Raw genomic sequence first — 22,780 nt, 5'->3', positions numbered from 1 at the left:
ACAAACTCTACACCTGTGGCACAAATTCAAACAGACAATACAATACATTCCTTTGGCAAAAGCTGCCTACAAAAATGCCTATACTTTCCTAACATAACCGAAAAATATTCTGTAGATAATGGTGCCAATACTTAATGCGGAATAAGTTTCTAACCAATTTCAATATAACCCAATATATTATTCCAACGTGTAAGTTATTCTTTGGAAACAAAATTAGGCACTTACAGAAGCTCACTGTTTCAAGTCACTAGACATCATTTAAAATAAACAGCTATCTAAATAGTACCCTAGTAGCTTAAAAGAGTTAATTTGTTCAACTAACTCCTTAAACCACATACTAGAAAATTATGTTTCAAAGTATATTTAAATCCCAATGGCATATACCTATAAATTTCCTTTAACATTTTAATTTTAAGAAAGAGAGGGAGGGGATAGCTAGAGGGGTAAGAATAAGCCAGGCATTAAAACTAGTCTTCAAGTGAAAAGTGATGTATGACTAACACTTTGCTAGTCACGTCAATAATCCTCATTTGTGGTTAAAAAAGAGGTTTTAACTTCTCTACTGTCAGTTAAAGAAAACCGAAGGTTAAATTCTCAAATATCACAATTTACCCACACTGTACTAATTACTTTATATAGTGCATAAATACAACCTACAATGAAATTTTAGTAAAATCTACTGAGATCTACAATGTGACAGCCTTCTCTCTCATATCTACTTAATATAAATCAACATTTATTTCAAAGATAAGAGTGCTCAGAATGTTTATCTAGGTATATTAAAAGATCTCTCAAAATGTGATCATAAGGTAATTTATCAACTTTGTAAAATGAACTTTAACAAAGAGGAAGAGAAAGGTATCTTCTTTCATTATTCTGTCTTTTTGGATCGAATTTCAAATGAAACTACATTAGCTCACATCCCGTTAACCTAACAAAGGGCTAAGCTATGCTCTTAGAAATACTGCTTTAATGAGTACTTTATCTAAGTAGTGGGCTCCTTGTGGAGAGACACTAAATATGAAATCAGAGTATAATAATAATGTAAAAAGAAAAAGGCCCATATTCAAGAAGAGAAGACATTCTTAAAAAGACTAGAACAAAGAAACCAAAGTGCTTTGGCCGAAATTAGTATAAATAGACTTTATTGAAGTCAGTGCCTCTGTACTGAGACAGAAGATTGTGTCTACATAAGCACAAGTTGTAACATTTCACAACTTCTAAAAGGAATGTCAACAATTACAACGATCATGCATACCATGGTCGATAATCACATTTTAGAAGCATTTTCAACCATTTCTAAAGAAATGCTTATAACATTGTTATATATAGAACTACTTTCAATAACTGCAAAACATTGATCGACTTTTCCAGTATGAGCTACAGTGTCAACACAAAAGGGAGGCATAAATGTTTAATTTATGAAATCAGAATGGAATATTTACTGTAAAGAAAAATTAAAAAGCTTTCAAATAAAGGCCATTATTGAACCAACGTGAAGAGCACAACTTGAACTTTTGAGTTCATTCATCTTTTAAAGCTGTCCTCTGAATAACTTCAGTTCTAAGCATTGAATTCAGTACTGTGAATATTCCTTGGATTGAAGTTTGGCAATGATGCGGTCCAACTGTCTCTTTGCTTCACACTGTGGGAAATTGCTCATGTCATAATATTGAGGGGCAATTTTCACCAACCTGTCCAGAAGAGGGGGGGAAAATTACCAAATTAACATTTAATTAAAGTACTGAAGTAGCCAACTGGATAGGCATTATGCATTAATATACTGATAAAGCCAAGCCTATCAATAATAAACTTAGGAATGCCTAATCCTTATAAACTCCACTTTTAGAAACATGTTATTTTGGTAGTATGCTAATTTTCTGTGAGGGTGGACATTTCATAAACTTTAAAAAACTCAAAATACTCTTTTAAAAACCCCTCTTTACATTAAATATTTTTTAAAAAATAAGGACATTTATTTCTTTACTCTAGGCAGATTATTTTGACTTGCCTCTCCAAGGTTATAGCAAGAATACAGATTCTATACAAGAAACATTTTGGTATTCAAATGACAGCTATCTTCTCATTTTCAATGTTTTAATAACTATAACCCTATAACCCAAAAAATACACTTGGTCAAAACCTTTTCTAAAATTTAGCCATAAAATTTTTTCTCAACAAAGCATTTAAGTAAAATGATTATGTCCTACACAATTTAAGGGTCAAAGTCATAAATCTGTATAGGAAAGAAATCTTATAAAGCAAGTTGCACTCCCCTAAATAAAGAACATCATGCTTTCAGTCCCACTCTTCTTGGTTGACATTTTCCATCATGTTATAGAACAGATTCGGGCAAAAAAATGATCAGCTCTGATTACGTTATTGTAAAAACTAATATGCTCACATAAGATTACTTGTATTTCTATGAGCTGGTATTTTTTATGCTTTGATAGTTCCTAAAGCACAGACATATAAATGATAAATAAGTGAAAAGTTAATTGTGTACAGGACAGGTAAGAAAATACAAAAAGTCTGGACTTCTGGATTCAGATCAATGTAACTCAACACTGATCTGAGTTACATCAAAAGACAATGGCTCCAAAGAAACTTGTGGATAATCAACTATAACTTTATATTCTTGCTCCAGATCCTGCCCATGCCCATACCAACGACCCTCTCAGCAACCAACACATGGTGAAAAGTCAATCATACCATCAGAGCAATGCACCATACCTATACATTGGAATGTATATTTCCTTTCAAGAAAAACAAGTCCCCCAATGAGTGAATGGAAGGACAGGTCTCCTGCAACAAATTCGGGTTCCACTCTGAGCAAAATGCTAACCAAACACTAATCAAACACAAAACATGTGCTTACCATTCTGGCTTGATATCTGTACACGTCCGGATGTAATTCTTTGTTGTAAGAACAAACTCATTATAAAGCACCCATTCAGGCTTGTGGTCAAGAACAGTAGAGGGATGCAACTGAACCACCTGGTTGTCTTTCACAGTTAAGTAATGCCCTGTTCGTTCTAAATGTGCCACCTGAAAGGAAAATCAATTAATACAATATTTCTTAAGTGCCTGTCACCAAAAAAAAAAAAGCACTATCTGTATCATTAAAAAGAGGCAGTATCTCAGTCTATGGCTCTACTTATTTATCACCACCTGACAAAAAGCAGGGATAAGCAAACTTTGGCACACAAGCCAAACCAACCTACTGCCTGTATCTGTAAGGCCCACGAGCAAAGAATGATTTATACATTTTAAAAGGGGGAAAAAAATTAAGTAAAAACATAATATTTTATGACAGAGAAAATGTTATGAAATTCAAATTTAGTGTAAGGCTTGTACTGGAACACAGTCACATCCATTTGTTGTCTATGGCTGCTTTTGCACTACTACCGCAGGCAGACTTGAATAATTTAATAGGGACCTTGTGAACCCACATAACCTAGTATTTCCTATGTGGTACTTCTGGCCTTAGAAGATGAACCATTAGCAGGTTATGTTTAAGGTAGAAAAATAGACCTAAAATCAGCTAAAAACCAAAGGTAAGGTATCCAGAAAAGAAAATGGTATGACAGAGAACGGGGTATGGTGGGGGGAAGGTACATTTGCTACTTTCTTTTGTCTTCTCTCTACATACAATCAAATGCCTTGATTGGTAGCAATCACCTAATAATTAATAACTACTGAAGCACATAACCATCTGCCTTCTCCAATTCTAGAACTGTGTCCATAAAGAGTATGTGTGAATAATATCAAATGAACTCAATTTTACCCAGTAAATATATAAACAATTACTAAGTGCCAGGTATCTTATTGCATGCATGACCTGCTTCTTACAGAAATTTTAATCTTAAGCGAAAATTTGGAGTATAATGCTTAATTTCACTTTGCCAATCTTTCGAACAATTACTACCACACTTATGAACATATGCCGAAAAGAAACTGGAATCTTAGTATATATTAAATAAATATTAAGAATACAATTAGGAGTCTGGGAAAAGAATTTTCATATCTAACTCTATGAAGCAAAAAGACCTTAGAATAAAGGTGTCACATTTTTCTTAATTTAAATTTCAAATATGGACACCACCACATCCCACTCATATCTACTCTGATTTTGACTTTGAAACTGAGTGCCCTCTGGGTCCTTATCTACTGAGCTCATCTGGCCTTACTCAGGAGACATATCAAGAAGAGAAAACAAATAAGCAGAAGTTGTAAGGGACAATTAAAATCAATCCCATCTCAAATAAAGGCCTGTTTTCAACTTATTACAACAAATTTTTCTTGAATTTTTATAACAATCTCTCCATTGTAAACACCTTAAAAATAAATGTTCAAAAAAAAAATGTTCACTATATTTATCTGGCAAGTTTTACTTTGGTTCTTATAGCCTCGAATATTGTACACTTAAACTAAATCTTTTACATTGTTATTTAACTGAAAAGACAATTCTGGTTTTTACAATGTCCAAGGGTCTTACTTACAAATATCAATGATTGCTCTATTGGACTGTCAATTAAGTCTAGTTATTTACATTTTGGGCTACTTGGGTTTTAGATAAAGAGGAAAGTATACTGTACTTCCGAATCCATCCAGACAACTGCTTCCTTTCCTCTGTTTATGATAATATATTTCCCTTTAAGACAGAGATTCAGAGACACTTTTAATACATTTCTCAAAAATCAAGGGGTGAAATTCACATTACTCAAAAAATAAGTGCCAGCATAACTAAAAATAGCAATGAAATTCATTTGGTATACAAACTCCTGATTCCTACATAACTGTACTAACTTTGCCATTTACTGTATTCATCTGTTATTCACTAAAAACAAAGTTTCTTAGTTTATAGTTCATTTGAAAAAGCTAAAGAACAAGCATTTAGGATAATTTCCAGTCATTCTTAAAAACGTTTTTGTTATTTAAAGGGATTCAAAAGACTGTTAAAGAAAGCAATATCATGTAAACATGTACTTATGCATTCCTGAATTAACCACATACCTGCATAAAATATCCAGTAACCAAAGCTTTTCTTATATTAATATAATAGTCCCTGCTTGTAAAGTCAGTACTTCGACGAGGCAAATTAAATCTGTCCATAATTCGTGATAGCTGCTGGCGTACATTGTCAGCGGACATCAGGGACCTGTAGTTAATGAAGTTGTCATAACACCACTGAACCGACTCATGATCTACAAAGTAGGAGGGAGAAAAAAAAAAAGGGAGGGGGGGGGGAATGAATCATCCAAATAGGTATATTATCTAATTAAATAGGAAAGAAGAGCAACACAAATAATCCAGAGAGAGGATTTACTCAAATCATTTTCTTTAAATGAACTATTAGGATTGGGGTTACCACACCTTTCCTAAAAATTTGTAGTATGGTTCAAAGTCAAAATACACATTAAGGTTCTTGGCTATAGAATGCCAAAACATTGTGATTTTGAAGAAACTATTTTTAGTGAAGCGAAGTTATTTTACCCAGTAACACTTTTCAGAAAAACAGCAGGAGTAATAAATTTTACCAATTAAAATGTACCCAAATTTCAGAAATACAGTGGGTGGAATACAGTAACTTATGTGGATCTTTAAATTAAGGAAATATGGTAATTTATTGACACCTCCGTTAATTAACCAAGCATTAATTAATTAATGCAGAACTAAAAGTTCACCCAAAGTCATTGTCATTTTAAAATAAAGAAAGGTGTATCTTCAGGAGAAAAAACAGAGAGCAAGTATGCTCAGGAGGTATTTCTGCTTATGCCGAAGCTCTGGGATATGCTAGGAGGCAATAAAAACTCCAAAATGAGAAATTAAAAGGGGGACTTTATAAAAGGGGTGTCGACTTACAGTTTCTAATTTAGGGTGAGGTTTCCCAAGGTTCTCAATTTTTAAAATTCATACATTAAAGAATAAAAAATGGCAATTATAAATTATTTGTCAAGTTAAATAACTAATGTCTAATGGTTCTACTGTATTTCTGAAGTTGTGAGAGATAATCTGATAAATGGTGAGGACAAAATCTGGAACTGGAAACATTTTATTAAAATACCAATTCTAGCTACATATTTCTCACCAAGTAAACTACTTAGATCTAAAGCCAAATATGATTTTAAGCACAGAAATTACACATGCACATACACACACACACGGGCACTGCAAAATAATTTAAGCCCCCCTCCCCCCAAAAAATGTTATTTACACAAATGGTACTAGGATGACATTTAACCAACCAGAATTTTTAACTTCATTATGTAATCACCTATTGTCTCTGAAATAAAATACTCTTAACTAATATCTGAAATATGTGGTATTTGCCTAATATACCACCCTCTGATTAAAAGGGACATTTCTAATGAATGTCAAGTCATTCTCTTTCCTTTGACCTTATTCAAGACAAAAGTATAGAGCAGAAGGTCGTCCCAAACCAGCCAATAGTTTACCATCCCTCTGGCAGTAAAAAGCATTTATCAGAAGAAGATCATGAATCTAGTGAGTGGATGCTATCACTCTAACTCATTAAACAACCTCTGACTGCTTGTCCTATCCATATCCTAATCAGGATACAGATATCTATTGTCTAATATTCTTACAGAAAGCTCCCAACTATTAAATATGTACATAAAACATACACATTTTTTAGTAAACTTTTAAATCTTCAATTCCTCTAACTTAAAATATTAAAAATTTAAAATTGAAACTCTTAAAATATAAGTCATAAATTTCACTTTCAAAGCACACTTATGAAATCTAAATATACTGCTATGCTACTTATTTAGCAAATGCTTAAGTGACAAAATAAAATCTTCTAAACTTTTAAGAGGATTAATTAAAATGTATTATGAGAATAACAGGGTAAAAATCCAAACCACTCCTTCAGATAATCCTTCTCAAGGCCCTCTCCCCCACTCTCAGCAGTTCTGTCTGTTGGTCACAAGTATCACCCAGGATGTTTGGCACAAGGGAATACAGAAAGATTTCTTGAAGGGACCCATCCTACAGGGATAAATTCTTTAATATTATGTATTACCAATAACCTTGGACACAAGAGGGAGAAAATAAATGGTCTCAAGTGAATCAAGTACTGGTTTCTGGCTCTTGGTTTCTCAATCACTTTACCCAGTCTCCCATATATGGACCATATTTGTTAGACCTAAGCAGAAAAGAGAGCTATACTTTTCCTGGACTGGTAATACTATTCAACTCATACTAGATTTGTATGTAAGAAACAGATGTGCAGTACTTTTAATAGCTGTGCCCTTATTCTATTACAGTGGCACTCTTAGACCCTGAGACAAATTAATAAATTCATTTATTTTACAGAGATAGTTTAAAAGATGCTATTTTGTAAGTGTAAATAGAACTTTTACAAGATAAAAATGAGTTACAAATAAAACATGAGGCATAAAATTTGAGTGTCAACTTTACATATTATGAAACTAGTTTCTTAGTACTGGAAAACACAAACTTAGAGAAAAAGAACACCACATTTTTGGCTACGGGAGATCACATAGGGCTATCAATCTTTTACTGAGTGTCATCTAACAGGTTAGCCTGGTTAAAATGTAGAATTCTAACCTTTCCAGATCAATTATTTCAGTATTTTTTTTCTCTGTTAAGTTGTCATCTCGTTTTTATAAATGTTGCATTACAACAACAGCATCTGGCAAGAATGTCATTGTTTCATCGTTTTCAAATAATTGGCAAACATTTTTCATGTCACCAAATTTTCTTTGAAAATATTATTTAAAGCAGGAACAATATTTCATCATGTGGCTGGATAAACTTACTGAACCATCATCTTTCTACTGGTGGGCACTAGGTAGTTTCCAGTTTTTTGCTATCATAAATAAATTCTGGGATGAAAATCTTCAAATGTGTCTGCATCCAGCAAATCCTAAAATGGTAACTTCCTAGATTATTTCTGGATCAAAAAGTGTGAAGTAATTAGGGCTCTCAATAACAAAAAATCTACTGCTCTTCATAGTCCCATCTCAGGTATACAAATTTTCCTATAAACTCACTCCTACATAGCTACCGATATTTTCCTTTAACCTTTGTCAATATTACAGGTAAGAAAACGGTACCTCTCAATAATATACATTTTTTTGGATTAACAATTGAGTTGAAATATCTCCCCCACCTCGTTTACTGACCATTTGTAGCCTGACTGAAAAATGCTTGTTTAAATTTGTTGCCCACTTTTGCGTTTTGCCAGTTTTATTCATGCAAGAGCCATTTACTAGTAAAAATATTAAACAGTAAGGAGTCTATAAAGGATACAAAACTATTCACAGAAAATAAGAAATACATGGAAATAAAAATACAAGTATAGCTACATCTGGATATAACTGGTAGAATTTTATGCAAATCTTTCCTTTTTATCGTTCTATATTTTCCAGGTTTTCTGTAATCAGTGTTGTCCCCCTCTGATTATAAAAGTAAATGACTGAAAAGATTGGCAATTTCTATTTTAAATGCCAGTCAGGAGTTTTCTGAAAGCACCTCTGGGTTTCTAATGTAAAGTTGTCACGGATAATAAATGAAAGTGAGATGAATAAACATCTTATACAATGCAAGTGACATTTAGACAAAAGAGTGCCTTCAATCTAATTTACACTTACTTTGTTTAAAAGCGTGGTAGACATTCAGCAGTGTCAGATGATCTCCATCTATGTGGGCAAACCTCATCTTGGCCTCATCTGCAGCTTTCTTGGCCTCCGTGGGGCGAACAAAACACTGTGGGACTAAACAAGGTTGGTATGGGCCCAACACAAACGCCCATATCGATGAGTCACGCATTCACAGACAGAGGAACAAGGCCTAGCTAGGTCAGTTCACAGAGCATAGGGCAGGGCAGGATGGCCTCCAACTGCATCTTGGACTGTTTACTACCTTGATTTGGTACATCAACACCTAACCACATCTGTAAGACAAGAGGGTTTCAAAGCTACAGAGTACCTGAGTATTTTAACTAGATCTAAAAGTAGGCATCAAAACAGCTATTCTGAAGGCCATCAAGATACTAGAAAGCTCAACTTATTTCAAACACCAGTGCTGATAGCTCTACCAATAACCAGAATTATGGTGTCAATAGCCGTTTAGTCAAATGCAATTTTTCAAAAGGCTACCCACTGAATCCACTGAATGGCTATAAAGAGTTATGAGGCTATATGTGCCCACTGCAAGGCTAAAATAAACTTACAACAATTCTACTGCCACAATTCTATTACAATTTTTTCCCTAGTGTTATGGCTATTACCAACTGGCAGGTATCACTATTAGCACCGGTAAGCAGAAGCATATGTGAACACAAAAATATCAAGAAATCTTGGGTTTTGATGATAGCAGTAGTGGTGGAAGGTTAAACCGCCTTTGAATTAAGAAATTCCAAAAGGCTGAAGATATTCAGCCTAGTGTTCCAGCATTTTCATTAAAAGATTAATAAAGTCCCAAGTTAAAAAAAAATACAAAAACTACTATTTCAATCAAAATCTCAATATGAAAATAAAATCCAGTATTTAAAAAGTTGACAGTCTGAAAATCATTATTTCAAGGATCAAAATATGTAACTACAGTATTTGTTTAAAGCCTCAATATTAATCCACATAATATTTTAAGATGTTACAAAAAGTATTCACTACATTTTTTTTGCAATACAACGTTCCTTAATTTAATTTAGCAATTCCATAATCGTAAAAGCAATTTGAGACTAAAATACTTAACAGCTTGGGACTTTTCAACACATTTTTAAGGCTCTTAAAACCATGTCAATGAAAAAAAGTGAGCAGAAATTATCAGTTCAGATTGAAGAAAATGGGAATAATTGACAATGAGATCAAATACAATAACAAATTACTCTTTCCCATACCATTTCCCCTTTTAAAAGATGCCAAAGTAGCCAAATAGAGACAACAAAACACAATCACCACAAGTATTAAGTCTTGCTTAACGTAATCAAAGCAAGGTAATTCATAAAAGCATACAAACTTCTCATAGCTGTGAACTTGTTGAAGCAAACTACTCTAGCCACGAGAGCTATCTGCGGGAATGAATAAATAGCACTCCCTAAGGTCCCTGACATGCACTGTTATCAGGACTTCAAAATTTCTGAAACTATTTAAATGAAAAACAAAGCATCACAAGCTCAGCCAACTGTTTTTGTTCTACTATCTAAGTTCTCATATCACTTTTTGCTCACTCTTCAATATTTCTGCCAACAAACAGCTTACTTAAAAATGACTGCCTATAAATGTTCATTTTCTTCATGTGCTTATTATATAGACCACCACTAAAAGCCCTATTTTTTGCATAGCTGCTATTAAAAGTAAAACTGAGATGTAGTTGGAAGATTTCAACTGCATCACAATAACCAATTTTTTCAAGGACTGATTTTCTACACTCAAACAATGGCAAATACATGTATGCTTAATAAGAGAATTTGGAGGCTGGGCAGTTAAATACACAATCTGTTAAACTTTGCCCCACACCTTCTCTAAAAACAACTCGGATAATCTAACAACATATAAGAAAGGCAGACAACAACCTACCACCACCTCCGCACATGAGACTACAATTTAATTAAAATAATTCGATACTGCCCTGCCCATCTGCTCTGAGTCTGATCAATCATAACTCTGCAAAAAAAAAAATCATTTTAGCTAGTTCTTAAATAAAAAAAAAACCATACCATTAAAATATACCAGGCATCTAAACTAAGCTATAATTTTTATATTTAGGATTTTCCCCCAATTTATCCTTTAATTCCATAGAAGATATTTGAATTATTTGAAGCATCAATCAAGAGTGTTAATCCATTCTGTGATTGGAAGCCAGTTCTCCCCAGTACTAAAACTAGTATGGTAAGAGTACTCTTGAAGGAAGAAAAAAACTCAGTTTTCTTATTTTTAGCTATGAAGATGAGCATTCAATTTGCTTGTTAACAACATTTCTTCTCTTTTTTGGAAAATCTAATTTCCAAATTATTATTTAATTATGGATTGTTTTATTACTACTTAAAAACAGTATTATTTCTTTGGTTTAATGTTCCCATTTTCAAAATCACCGATTTATTCTATTAGGTAAATTTCTTTTATCAAGTGTTTTCTGCCATTGTAAAAGAATACCATTGTTGGATTAAATTTTGCATCTAAAATTATACATCACTACTACTTTTTTATGTTACCACCACTGCAATACATATTCATACGTATAGAAAAGCTAACTTTAAACGTATAGCTTGGGTCTGTGTCACAGGCTCACTTAAAAATGCCAAGTCCAAGAACAAAGTTCTTTTTGTATTTTCAGAAATAAATCAAAATGAGATCACTGATGAACGTACCAAAGAATAAAATTAAAATTGGGTTTAATCTTATTCTTTTTCTTACTAAAATTTTTTTGTATTCAAAGGAGTCAGTGTTTTTACTATGGCTTTTTGCTTTTAAGATCTTATTTTACTTTTCTGAATAGTATGTCATGGAGCTAGTTACAAGATATTTAAGAAACAAAATGAGTTCTTTGAAGTCATCTATAAAAGCCACTATCATACTAAATATTAAAAGAAACAAAAACCAACAAAAGTGAAGTTCACCCAAACTTTGAAGAGTTGGGCTTTTTTTAGTTCCTTTCCCTCTATTACCTGACAACATAGCAGTAATAGATAGGACCTCATTAGAACAGTTGTAGTCACAACTTGCAATAACCATTTTAGCCAGCTGTGGATCCAGTGGAAATTCTGCCATCATGGATCCCAATTCAGTCAGATCTCCATCATCATTTAAAGCAGCCAGGTAATTCAAAAGTTCTAGGGCTCTCATCAGAGTTTCAGGAGCTAGGGGGTAAAATGCAATCTATTAGTCAAGCTGCCTTTAGCAAGCAAAAATGTGACAAAGTACAAACTATTACAAGCAATCTCATTTTTCATTCTACAGCAGGCCAAACTCAAAACTCAAACTGTCATCAAATTCAATTACAGAAATCTAGCAAACAATGAATCACATAAAATTGCAAAATTTTCCTGCATAGTGGAGTTAAAAACTGTCAGCTTCCTAAATAAATCAAATAGTTTATCAATCTTTTTTCTAAAGAAAGATTAGGAAATTTAATTCTCATTTTTTCATAACCACATAATTTAATTAATATTAATTCCCAGAAAACCTGGTTATTCTATAAAAAAGAAAATGAGTATTTCTTCATGCAACTGTCACCCATTTAGTTTTAATGCTTATACGTAGGATTTATCTTGATGCATACTGGAAGAAAAAGGTAAAATGTATATAATACATATCATGAATAAGCTGGAGAGAAAAGGAAAAAGTCAATTTTGGTTGAAAGGTTTTATTAGGTCAAGTCATACCTGGTGGATCCATAAAATCAAAATGCACCAAATCATCAATACCAAGTTTCTTCAACTGTAACACAACTGATCCTAAATTAGAGCGTAAAATCTCAGGATACGTATTGTCCTAGGAAAAAAAAATTATGTTAATATTCCTTAACCCTCTTGCTCCAGAAAATGAAATAAATCTGTTCCTTCACTGCTTAACTATTTAATTTGGTATTACTTCTACACCACTGTTTCAGAAGAGAAAAATACTCATGGACTAGAATAAAGAGATCAGAAAGTGATTTATTTTTATAATGGTCCATATTTTGATGGCATTAGAATAGATATAATATCAAGTTATTATATAAACCAAAGGAATTGTATCTGGTACCTAAACAAGTTTATCTATTAAGTTAAAGTAATGGCTCAAAGAATATGTACTACTGCTGCTGTCAACCTGGACTTCAAACTGTAACAAAGAGTTATACTGGCAGATTATGCCATAAATATGACTCAAGGAAAAATCAAGGAGCTTATGGTGCCAGAAGTACCATACATGAGGGCAAATGAAGCAATTTCCTTATGGAAACAAATTCAATTTCACCTGCCAAACACAAAGGAAGGCTATGGCAATATCCCTTACCTGCATTTCTGTTTTATAAGCTTTTTCTGTGTAAAGTCTGAAGCATTTCCCAGGTCTAGTACGTCCAGCTCGACCAGCCCTCTGCTGAGCCGAAGCTTTACTAATAGCTGTCACCAAAAGGGACTCAACTCTGATTCGAGGATTGTACACCTATTGGAATGAAAATAACACAAAAACCCTTTCTTCAGTTAATGAACATAAAAGTGACCTAAGAGAAGTACCCAGCACCCACAGCAAACCCAAAATAAAGCAGTATTGATAACTACCAAAAATAAAAGTATGTTGCCACAATAGAGAACTTGCCAGCCTTATGCCTTAGCCTTCTTTCAGGCATTCTAGCTCCATATTATAAAGGACTCGAGCTAACATGAAAAGCTCTTATTAAATCAATGGACGTCACACATCATTGTTACTCTTCCTACTTAAGATAACTTCAGTTTTGCTGTTTTACCTCACTTTTCATATACTAGATAGTACTGAAAGACTGTGCCTGAAAAGACAACCTGTCAATTTCTACACTTGATGCCCACTTTAATTGCAGAGTTCACATCAAGAAACATAGTTTGAACTTAGTCCACAAGAAGGCAGATACAGGTTTTAAGTTATAAGGAAAGGTCAAAAACATGAATACCTTGTGTACAACTAATTCTCCCAATTTTATCTATAAAATGTAATCAATTTATCAAAAAGAATCTTTGAATGTGAAAATGTATAGAGTTGATGGTAACATATTACAGTGACTAACAGCTGATTTATAAACGGGAATGTGGCTGGAAAGGGTAGTCTATGGATGTAAATGCCAATTTAAAAAAAGCTAGAGAATAATCTAGGGACTGAATAACTCAGTGAACCCAGAGGTGGATGAGAATTGTGGCTAATGGTACAGATGCAAGAGTGTCTTCTGTGAGCTAAAGATATACATCACTACTGCAGGGTGGTTGGAAAGTGGAGAAGCATGGGAAAAATATAACTGTAGTGACTTATAAACTGTGGTTAATAGCAATACTGTTATATTCATATATCTATGCCAAAGATGTACAGTGTTGATAACGGGGGGTGGGATAGAAAAAGTATGCCAAATGTATGCTATGGACCATTGTTAGTGCTCAACAGTCTGATATTACTGCACAGTCCGTAACAAATGTTCTACCATGGTGTGGTGTGTTGACAGAAGGGTGTTGTATAGGAATTCTGCACATAAGCATGATTGTTTTGTAAGCTCACAATTTCTGTAATAAGAATATTTTTCAAAAAAAAATTGGATGAGTTCTGGGAAAACTACACCAAATGTAAAATATGGACTATAGTTAGTAGTAAGATTTTGATGATATTCTTTCATAATTTTTAACAAATGCCTCATAACAATGCAAGGTGTTAGTGGTGGGTTGATGTATGGGACCCCTGTATGATGGTATGCATGTTTACTTTGTAAGTTCACAACTTACTATACACTTATTCTTTATATATGTCCATGTACTGATTAATGATGATAATGATAATGATAATAATAGGGTGGGTTAGGTGAAAAGTACACCAAATGCAAGATACTTTGTTAATAGTACTATTTTGAGGAAGCTCTTTCATTATTTGTTAAAAATGCTTCACAACAATGCAAAGTATTGGTGGTAGGGTGAGATACGAGAGCCCTATATGATGTTATACATGTTTTTTACCTTTTTCTGTATACACTTATTGTTTATGTATATTTATGTGGTGATATACTTTAGTAAATGTTTTAAATTTAAAAAACTAAAATACTTAACTATTAAAAAAGAATCTTTGAAAATGAAACAAAATAGGAAAAAATTCTAAAAAGGAAATTTTAAACATTAAATGCATCAGTAGCAAGTACTTATATAAAGCTAATACTAATTTATAAAGAACCCAACTAAAAAGCACTAAAATAGTGCTTGTTATTTAAGTTAAATAATGCTTCAATGTTTGGTACCTTTTGTTTCGCAAACCCAGGGTCTATCACAAACACCACACCATCTATTGTCAATGATGTCTCAGCAATGTTGGTGGATACAACTACCTGTTGAAAAATGAACAGTGTAAATTATACTCCACTTCAAGTAACCTGACAATAAGATGAGTCATTAACATTCACTAACACAAATTTAAACCAGAATATAAACTAGAAACAGCATCTGATCTTCAACAACCCATGCTGTAAATACAAATTAAAATTTAAGAATTCAAATTTCATTTAGAAAACAAAAGTAGCAACTTCCTTCACCAACAAAGCTACTGCTTCAGGTTATTATTCAACCACATTATGTTTTCATTATTCAAGTAAAAGCACCCCATGAAAGAAAAATACTGATGAAGTAATAAACTATACTCTACAGAAAGTGTCTCCAATGGAACACCCTTGGTTAATATCCAAGTATCACCCAACCTGTGTATAATCTCAAAGTGAGTTTTACATTACTACATACAAAGCAACTGCTAAGAGGCTTTCAATATTTAATTGGCAGGAAATAGTGCTTAAAGCATTTACATAATAACTCGATGACTGTTTTAGGAAAATGGTTGCAGACATGAGATTGACATATTATATGTAACTTCCCCCCTTAAAACAAAAGGAAAATGGGCTCATTAGTATTTTTACCCAGAACATCCAATTTTCAGAAATAGATTACTAACATTAAATAGAAGACGCCTGCATATGCAAGCAGTTGACAAAGAAGATGAATCAGATATAAAGTCTACTCTTACAGATTTAAAGTTTGTAAGGAAAAATTAGACATGGTTAAAAATTGAAAATGGCATCAAAGATGTGCTGTGAGATTTCCACAGTGAAAACATAGAAGGCTTACTGAGAAAATGGCATTCAGCAGAGCCATTGAAGGTAAGGTGGGATCTACCATGAGAGAAAAAAGAGAAGACAGAGGGTACAATCTAAACAAAGAAAGAATGCCAAGGGAAATTAAAGCACTTAAATTTATCCCTATTATTTTATTATTTTATTTTTACGAAAACATTTAATCTTATAAAACAGTTGGCTTAAAAAATTCATAGGTTTTTGTCTGCTAACCATTTAAAATATGATTAAATATCATTTCCTGAGTTCCTAACTACGGGTGGGAGATTCCCCAAAATACTGACAGAGAAACTAAAAATTCACTAGAAAATCCACTAAGATTTCATTTACATGTCTAAAAATAAAATGCTTCCTCTGTTTCATTGGTCAGCGAAAGATGACAATTAGCAATCAGAAACCATAGGTGGTCAGAGAGTAATACCAAAATACATTCTTCAGAGTTTATAGAAAATACAATTCTCAATAATTAGAACTGAAGCAAAAACTATATCAAGTTAAGAGATGGTAGTGAAGGGAAAATTGAATTTAATATTCTTTTAGGAAGTATGATTTAGTACAGGAACAATGAATTTTAGAGTGTAGGTGGCAGAGCCAAAAATCAAACCTATGTAGCTAGGTACAGTGAAAAAGTTTCAACACCACCATGATTCAATTTCCTTTTGACTCTTGTGAATTACATGGTCTAGCTAACACAAAGTTGTACAAAATAAAACTGATGCCTTATGAATGTGTATATGTTATTATGAAGTACAATTAAAGTAACTACATACATGTGATTACGTAAGGGGTTCTGTTTTTTTCTGAAATACTGGGGTAAAACTGTTGTGGTTCTGGACACATAAATTATGTTTAAGACAGTGGGGATATTATATTAAAAGGGGAGCACTTCAGGGGGCGTATAACTCCAAACCCAATATTCAGGAACATTTTTTATACTTCTTCGCACTATAAACTGGAATCAATGGTATGTTACTATTAAAACTGAGTTAGTAGGGAAGCGGACTTGGCCCAGTGGTTAGGGCGTCCATCTACCACATGGGAGGTCCGCAGTTCAAACCCTGGGCCTCTTTGACCCGTGTGGAGTTGGCCCATGCTCAGTGCTGATGCGTGCAAGGAGTGCCCTGCCATGCTGGGGAGTCCCTGCGTAGGGGAGCCCCACGCGCAAGGAGCGCGCCCCGTAAGGAGAGCCACCCAGTGCTAAAGAAAGTGCAGCCTGCCTAGGAATGGTGCCGCACACAAGGAGAGCTGACACAACAAGACGATGTAACAAAAAAACACAGATTCCCCTGCCGCTGACAACAGAAGCAGACAAAGAAAAACACGCAGCAAATAGACACAGAGAACAGACAACTGGGGGAGGGGGGGAAATAAATAAATAAATCTTTTTTTAAAAACTGAGTTAGTAGAGGGAAGTGGGCGTGGCTCAACTGATAGAACATCCCTCTAACCATACGGAGAGTAAATGGTTTGATCCCCAGGGCCTCCTGACCCACGTGGTAAGCTGGCCCACGCACAGTGCTGCCACAAGCAAGAAGTGCTGTGCCACGCAGGGGCGCCCCTGTGTAGGGGTGTCCCATGCACAAGGTGTGCGCCCCACAAGGAGAGCTGCCTGACACAAAAAAAGTGCAGCCCGCTCAGGAGTGGTGCCGCAGAGAGCTGACATCTCTTTAATACAAGGATATTTGCAGTGCTGATGCGCACAAGGAGTGCCGTGCCACCCAGGGGTGTCCCCTGCACAGGGGAGCCCCACACGCAAGGAATGTGCCCCTTAAAGAGAGACGCCCAGCGCGAAAGAAAGTGCAGCCTGCCCAGGAATGGTGTCACACACACGGAGAGCTGACACAAGATGATGCAACAAAAAAACAGATTCCCATGCCGCTGACAACAGAAGCAGACAAAGAAGAAGACAGCAGCAAATAGACACAGAGAAGAGACAACCGGGGTGGGGGGAGGGGAGAGAAATAAATAAATCTTAAAAAAAAAAAAAAAAAAAGGATATTAAAGAGATCACCTTTATTTCTGTAGTCTCAATAAGTTTATGATCTCCCAAGACAAGAAAAATAAAAAGAGACGGTGCCAGGTGCCCAGATGAATGAAATATTCGCCTTTCCTATAGAAGTTTTTTTAAAAGTGCTGATGATCAATTTTATTAATACATCCTGCTCTCACTGAAACAGCTTCCAAGCTAGTCAATTTGTGGCTTTTTAAGTTAACTTTAATCCAAAAAATAATTCCATTAATGAGTTCATGTGTCTTTTCCTCGGTGTGTGTGACAAATTCTACAGTACTTAAAAGGAAGAGCCGAGTTCAGATTCCAGGAATGTGTTTAAGTATCACGTGATTATGCCAACTTGGCAAGTCATTACAGAAGAATCTATATGCCAATCCAAGTCAAACCCTAAAATATAAGTGTTTTCAAACCCTAAAATTAAGAGTGTTACATAAAAGATCTTAAGAAAGCACAATTTTAGGGTATTTCCCACATTAAAAATAAAAAGGTAAAAAGTTTAAATATTATTAAAATGTGTATTTTTTTTGTATGGGACCTATTATTACATGGATTCGCTGAAGTTTCTATAACCATGGATAGGCATCTAAAACCATGGATAAGCATCTAAAATCATGAGGGTTAGATGTTGATACAAAAAAGGGGAAAAGTCACAAATTCTACAGCTTCAAAGTATTTCTATTAACTCTACCTCTAGAGTTGAAGATATAATACTAGCTAAGGTGAAATAAAACATACAAACACACATAATGCAAAAGATCAGACAAGTACTGCCTCGGAACTTCAACAATGTAGTGATATATACTCAAAGAATATTCTGGATGTAAATGTCACACCACCTATTTAGGAATTTCTCTGGAGATAAAGTGATTTCATTTGTCAGGGGACTTATGTGACCAATGGGACTCTATGTCACTGGAACAAGCTTTCATGTAACTTGGCAATATGTGTTTAAAGAGACTTAAAAAACTATTTGAACCCCACTGAATGAGTACTTTGGTAAATAAACTACAAAAACAGAATAAAGCCCATAGCTAAAAGTATGGCATCGCTATCACTTTTTCTCTTTTTATATTGTGTGCTACAAGTAAACTTTCATCTAGATTTACCTTCTTCCTCCTCCAAACCTGCTTTCTAATAGAACCCACTTTAATTTACCTCAAAGTACTCAAACTCAGAGTACTTGGGCTGGCTTCCTTCAATACTATTTGGACATGTTAATGTATTTAGGTTAAACTAGTTTGGATTTTTAGTCCTCAGGGAACCCTGTGGGGGCCTCCAATTCAATAAGGACATTAACTTATTTGCTTATAAATGTTCCAGCACCATCACTCTAAGCTATCTTCAGATTACGGATCATTAAGCCCCTGTTTATAACTATAGAACCATCTCTTCAAGGGCCATTTCCCCTTATATCAAGCAATGCGTGCCCTGAGCCATATCAATTAGTAAAGTGTAGGATAAGCTACAGAAAAACCAGCTATTTATAGGGACACTATTAATGAACACTAAATATTTTAGGTTAAAAGTAAACATTGCTAGATTTTTTTAACACCAAATCTATTAAATGCAATTCTAACTCTGTTAAAAGACACAGTGATTTATTGAATAGTAAGTTTTAATGGAGATTTTTAAAAATTATGAGAGCCATTAGCTTAAAGGCAAATACTTGAATAAACTTCAAATCATCAAAACAGGTAAAAAAAAAAAAGGTCTGCCACACAAATACATATATTGTATTCTCAACCTTTCTTGGTTGCTAAAAACTTCTAATAGCTCAACATCAGTGCTAAATCAAATGCCCACAAATAAGGAAGTTAATTATTTGTAAAAGGAATGCCAGTTAAGTTCCCAGTTGCCCATGAAACTTAACTTCAAATACGGTCTACATTTTATAACTTTAATACTAAAAAGCTGTTCTATTAATTTTACCACAATCAAGATATAAAATCTATTTTGCATAAAATTAAAAAGGTAACAATTAAGGGACCACTTTACAAAAAGGGGTACTCAAATATAAAATAATACAGAATTACAATTATTTTGGTGAAATTAAAATATTGTATTATTCTGTTCAAAAATTTTCAATAGCTACTATATGTCCACTATAAGCTAGTTATTACCCTTATGAGAACAAAGTAGACAATTAAAAATAATAATTAAATTGTATCTTAACACAACTAAAAGCAGAGTGCAAATTCATAATTATTCCTGTGTAATATTAAACTGTCAATATCATAATCAATGGCAGTTAACACCCTTGGATGAAAGCTCCATTTTAGTAACTGGCACAGTTAACTGTTAAATTAACGAATTAATGAAAGAAGAAATCAAGCCTTGGCGAGCAGGTCTTTATTTTCTATTAATAACATAAACTAGAAATTTTAGAAGTTGGTAACATTTTTTTTTTTGATAGAGAATGCAGCATACCTGTTCTCCACTTACATTCCCCTGCATAACCTGTGTACACCTTAATTCTCATCCCTCCCACCTCCCTCACAGTTCTACTGGTCCCTTTTCCTACTCTAACTGGGCCTAATGGCCAACAACCCATCTTATCAGCAATGAGTTTCAGTGGGGCTTCAAATGATTTTTAGTTGACACCCCCATTCTGGCCCAGGCAGCTACCCTGCCCAGCATCAAAGAGCTAGTGTTCCAGATAAACTTTTTCAATTTGCCCTTAAACACTCTGGGCGTCATAGTAGTATTTCTCCTCATAATGAAAATGATGCACCAATTGCAAAAGAAAGACCCCCCAACACACTCTTCAGGGATTGTCCAAGGCAAGCTAGTGAAACAACAGTGGTTGTTCTTCTGTTTTGTTTTTTGAGGTACCAGGGCCAGGATTGAACCTGGGACCGCATATGTGGGAAGCTGGTACTCAACCATTAAATCAGAACGGTTACCCTGAGTTGGTTTTTTCGTTTGTGTTTTTTTTCAGGAGACACCGGGAATCGAAACCAGGACCTCCCATGGGGGAAGCAGGCCTTCACCTGCGTGAGCCACATCTGCTCCCCAACAGTGCTCTTTTAAATCTTTGAGATCAAGTTGACTGATACTAAAAGATAACATGATTTCCCAGCAAGTCGTCCTGTAACTTTAGCTTAATGGAACAGCACCAACAGAAGGTGAAAGTGGTACTGAGGCCCTTAGTCTTGACTATGAATTAAAAGCCCAGAACAGACTTAAGTCTCATCAGCTGAGACTATCATCACATCATTACATCCAGCCCCTGTGGAGTCACTTTCCAGTTAGACAAATTCTCGTCAGTATCCTTAGGATTTGCAAGAACACAGAAAAGAGTAAGTAAAAAAGGAAGTAATTCTACTCTACAAACTTAAGTTATAAACTCCCAAAATATATCATGTATTAGATGGGCATCAGACTGAACCTCAATTTTAAATATACTAACAATTAACAGCAAAGAAGAGTTCCGAAGTGAAATACATTTTTAATAAGCACGGGCCCATACTTTCTCAAAATAATTCAAAATGGAATAAGGAAAACTTCACGAAACAGATAAACACGGCAAATCTTGCTGAACAATTTCACTCAACAATAAATGAAAACACTAATTCAAAATAAATCAAAGGCAGACAAAATATACATGATTTAGATAAATTAAGCCCTTTAGACTCTGCCTAGAGGATGCATTAACTCTTCTTTAGTATAGAAATACTTAGAAAATAGCAACTTTACATATATACACTGATGTACTTACAAGTCAACAAATCAACTGCAAAATTACATACCACATTTATCATTTAAAACTTCAAGTTTTCCTAAGTTCAGAATACTCATAAAGTAAAATGAGAAAAATATTTCAGTATGTTCCTAAGATAGTACTATGCCAAAAAATAAATGGAAAATTAAACATAACGAAGTTATGATTTGACTATTTCTAAAAAGTCAAATTCACTAACGCTGATCTGTGAAAAGCTCACAAACAGATTTTTTTCTATCAATCTCCTGTTAATTTATATTCTACTAGGATGGCACTGCATAGCCATTCAATGAATTCTTTCTATATGAAAAGGATATTTGACTCATTTAAACTTTTACACAGCCAAGTAAAGAAATTAGCCATGATACAGTTAAATGTTTCTTTATAATTTATAATTCATTTTCAATAATCACTGGAAATTACAACTAGAAAACACCACCCTCCAAAAAATGTGAAGCTGTTAGTCCTGAATATTGAAAACTGAAATAGTCCAAATTAATCTGATAGTAAGTAAATCAAAAGTGAGTTATATTTCATGTGACACTTTCTTTCTACATGAATAAACACTAAAGAAACAGCAACTACCTTGAGGGCCTAGTTTATTCCAGGTATGTCAATACCTTGTATATACCAAGTAAAGTCCTTGACAATCATCTTCCAAGGTGATGAAAATAATAAATTAAACCCACTTTAAAAAAGGAAAAAGGATGAAAAATCTTAGCCATTATGTAACTTAGTAAGATGGCTATGGTTAGCTATTAAAAAAAAAAATTAAGTTGATTCCACTGTTCTAGTAGCTTTTAAACCTTTTATAACTGTGCAACCATATTTTCAGAGAAACCATTAGAACACCCATAAAATCTTTAAAGAGAAAAATAATAAAAGTTTAAGTGCTGTTTCAAACCAGTACTCAGATTCCCTTTTCCCCCAACAAAGGGATTCTAAGATAATGCTGGAAAAACCTTGCTCCCTCCATAATTGATAACTATTCTGTCAGGTACATACCCATAACCAAGAGGATCCAGCCACAGATCCTACCCTCAAGAAACTCATATATATATGCAGTGTGATTAGTGCTACTGTCATTAGAGATCTGTGTAAAGTCAACATTTCACACCTAAAGACATGACATTTAGTTACGTCTTGAAGAAAATTCAAGGCAAAAGCAAAGGCACTAAGGCAAGAAGTACTTCTTTTTGTCAGGTGATTTAATTGGGGGAGGGGAGGAGCCACACACA

General features: G+C 34.1%; 1 protein-coding gene across 1 annotated transcript in view; it reads right to left on the bottom strand.

The window, feature by feature from the left end:
• Positions 1–1,128: 1,128 nt before the first annotated feature.
• The window catches only part of DHX15 (DEAH-box helicase 15), a 61,353-nt gene continuing 39,701 nt past the window's right edge, over positions 1,129–22,780 (bottom strand). Inside the window, exons 7-14 of the mRNA XM_004461817.3 lie at positions 14,932–15,018; positions 12,984–13,133; positions 12,371–12,479; positions 11,654–11,845; positions 8,640–8,762; positions 5,017–5,207; positions 2,879–3,048; positions 1,129–1,694 (exon numbers count right to left, since the gene is read on the bottom strand). Of these exons, the coding sequence (XP_004461874.1) occupies positions 1,577–1,694; positions 2,879–3,048; positions 5,017–5,207; positions 8,640–8,762; positions 11,654–11,845; positions 12,371–12,479; positions 12,984–13,133; positions 14,932–15,018 (1,140 nt within the window). The 3' untranslated portion in view covers positions 1,129–1,576. The remainder of the gene's footprint in view (positions 1,695–2,878; positions 3,049–5,016; positions 5,208–8,639; positions 8,763–11,653; positions 11,846–12,370; positions 12,480–12,983; positions 13,134–14,931; positions 15,019–22,780) is intronic.

This window comes from Dasypus novemcinctus, chromosome 1 (genome assembly GCF_030445035.2).
Source record: "Dasypus novemcinctus isolate mDasNov1 chromosome 1, mDasNov1.1.hap2, whole genome shotgun sequence".
Classification (NCBI taxonomy): Eukaryota; Metazoa; Chordata; class Mammalia; order Cingulata; family Dasypodidae; genus Dasypus; species Dasypus novemcinctus.
The sequence above is the reverse complement of the archived record's forward strand: the minus strand, read 5'-3'. Positions and strand labels throughout refer to the sequence as shown.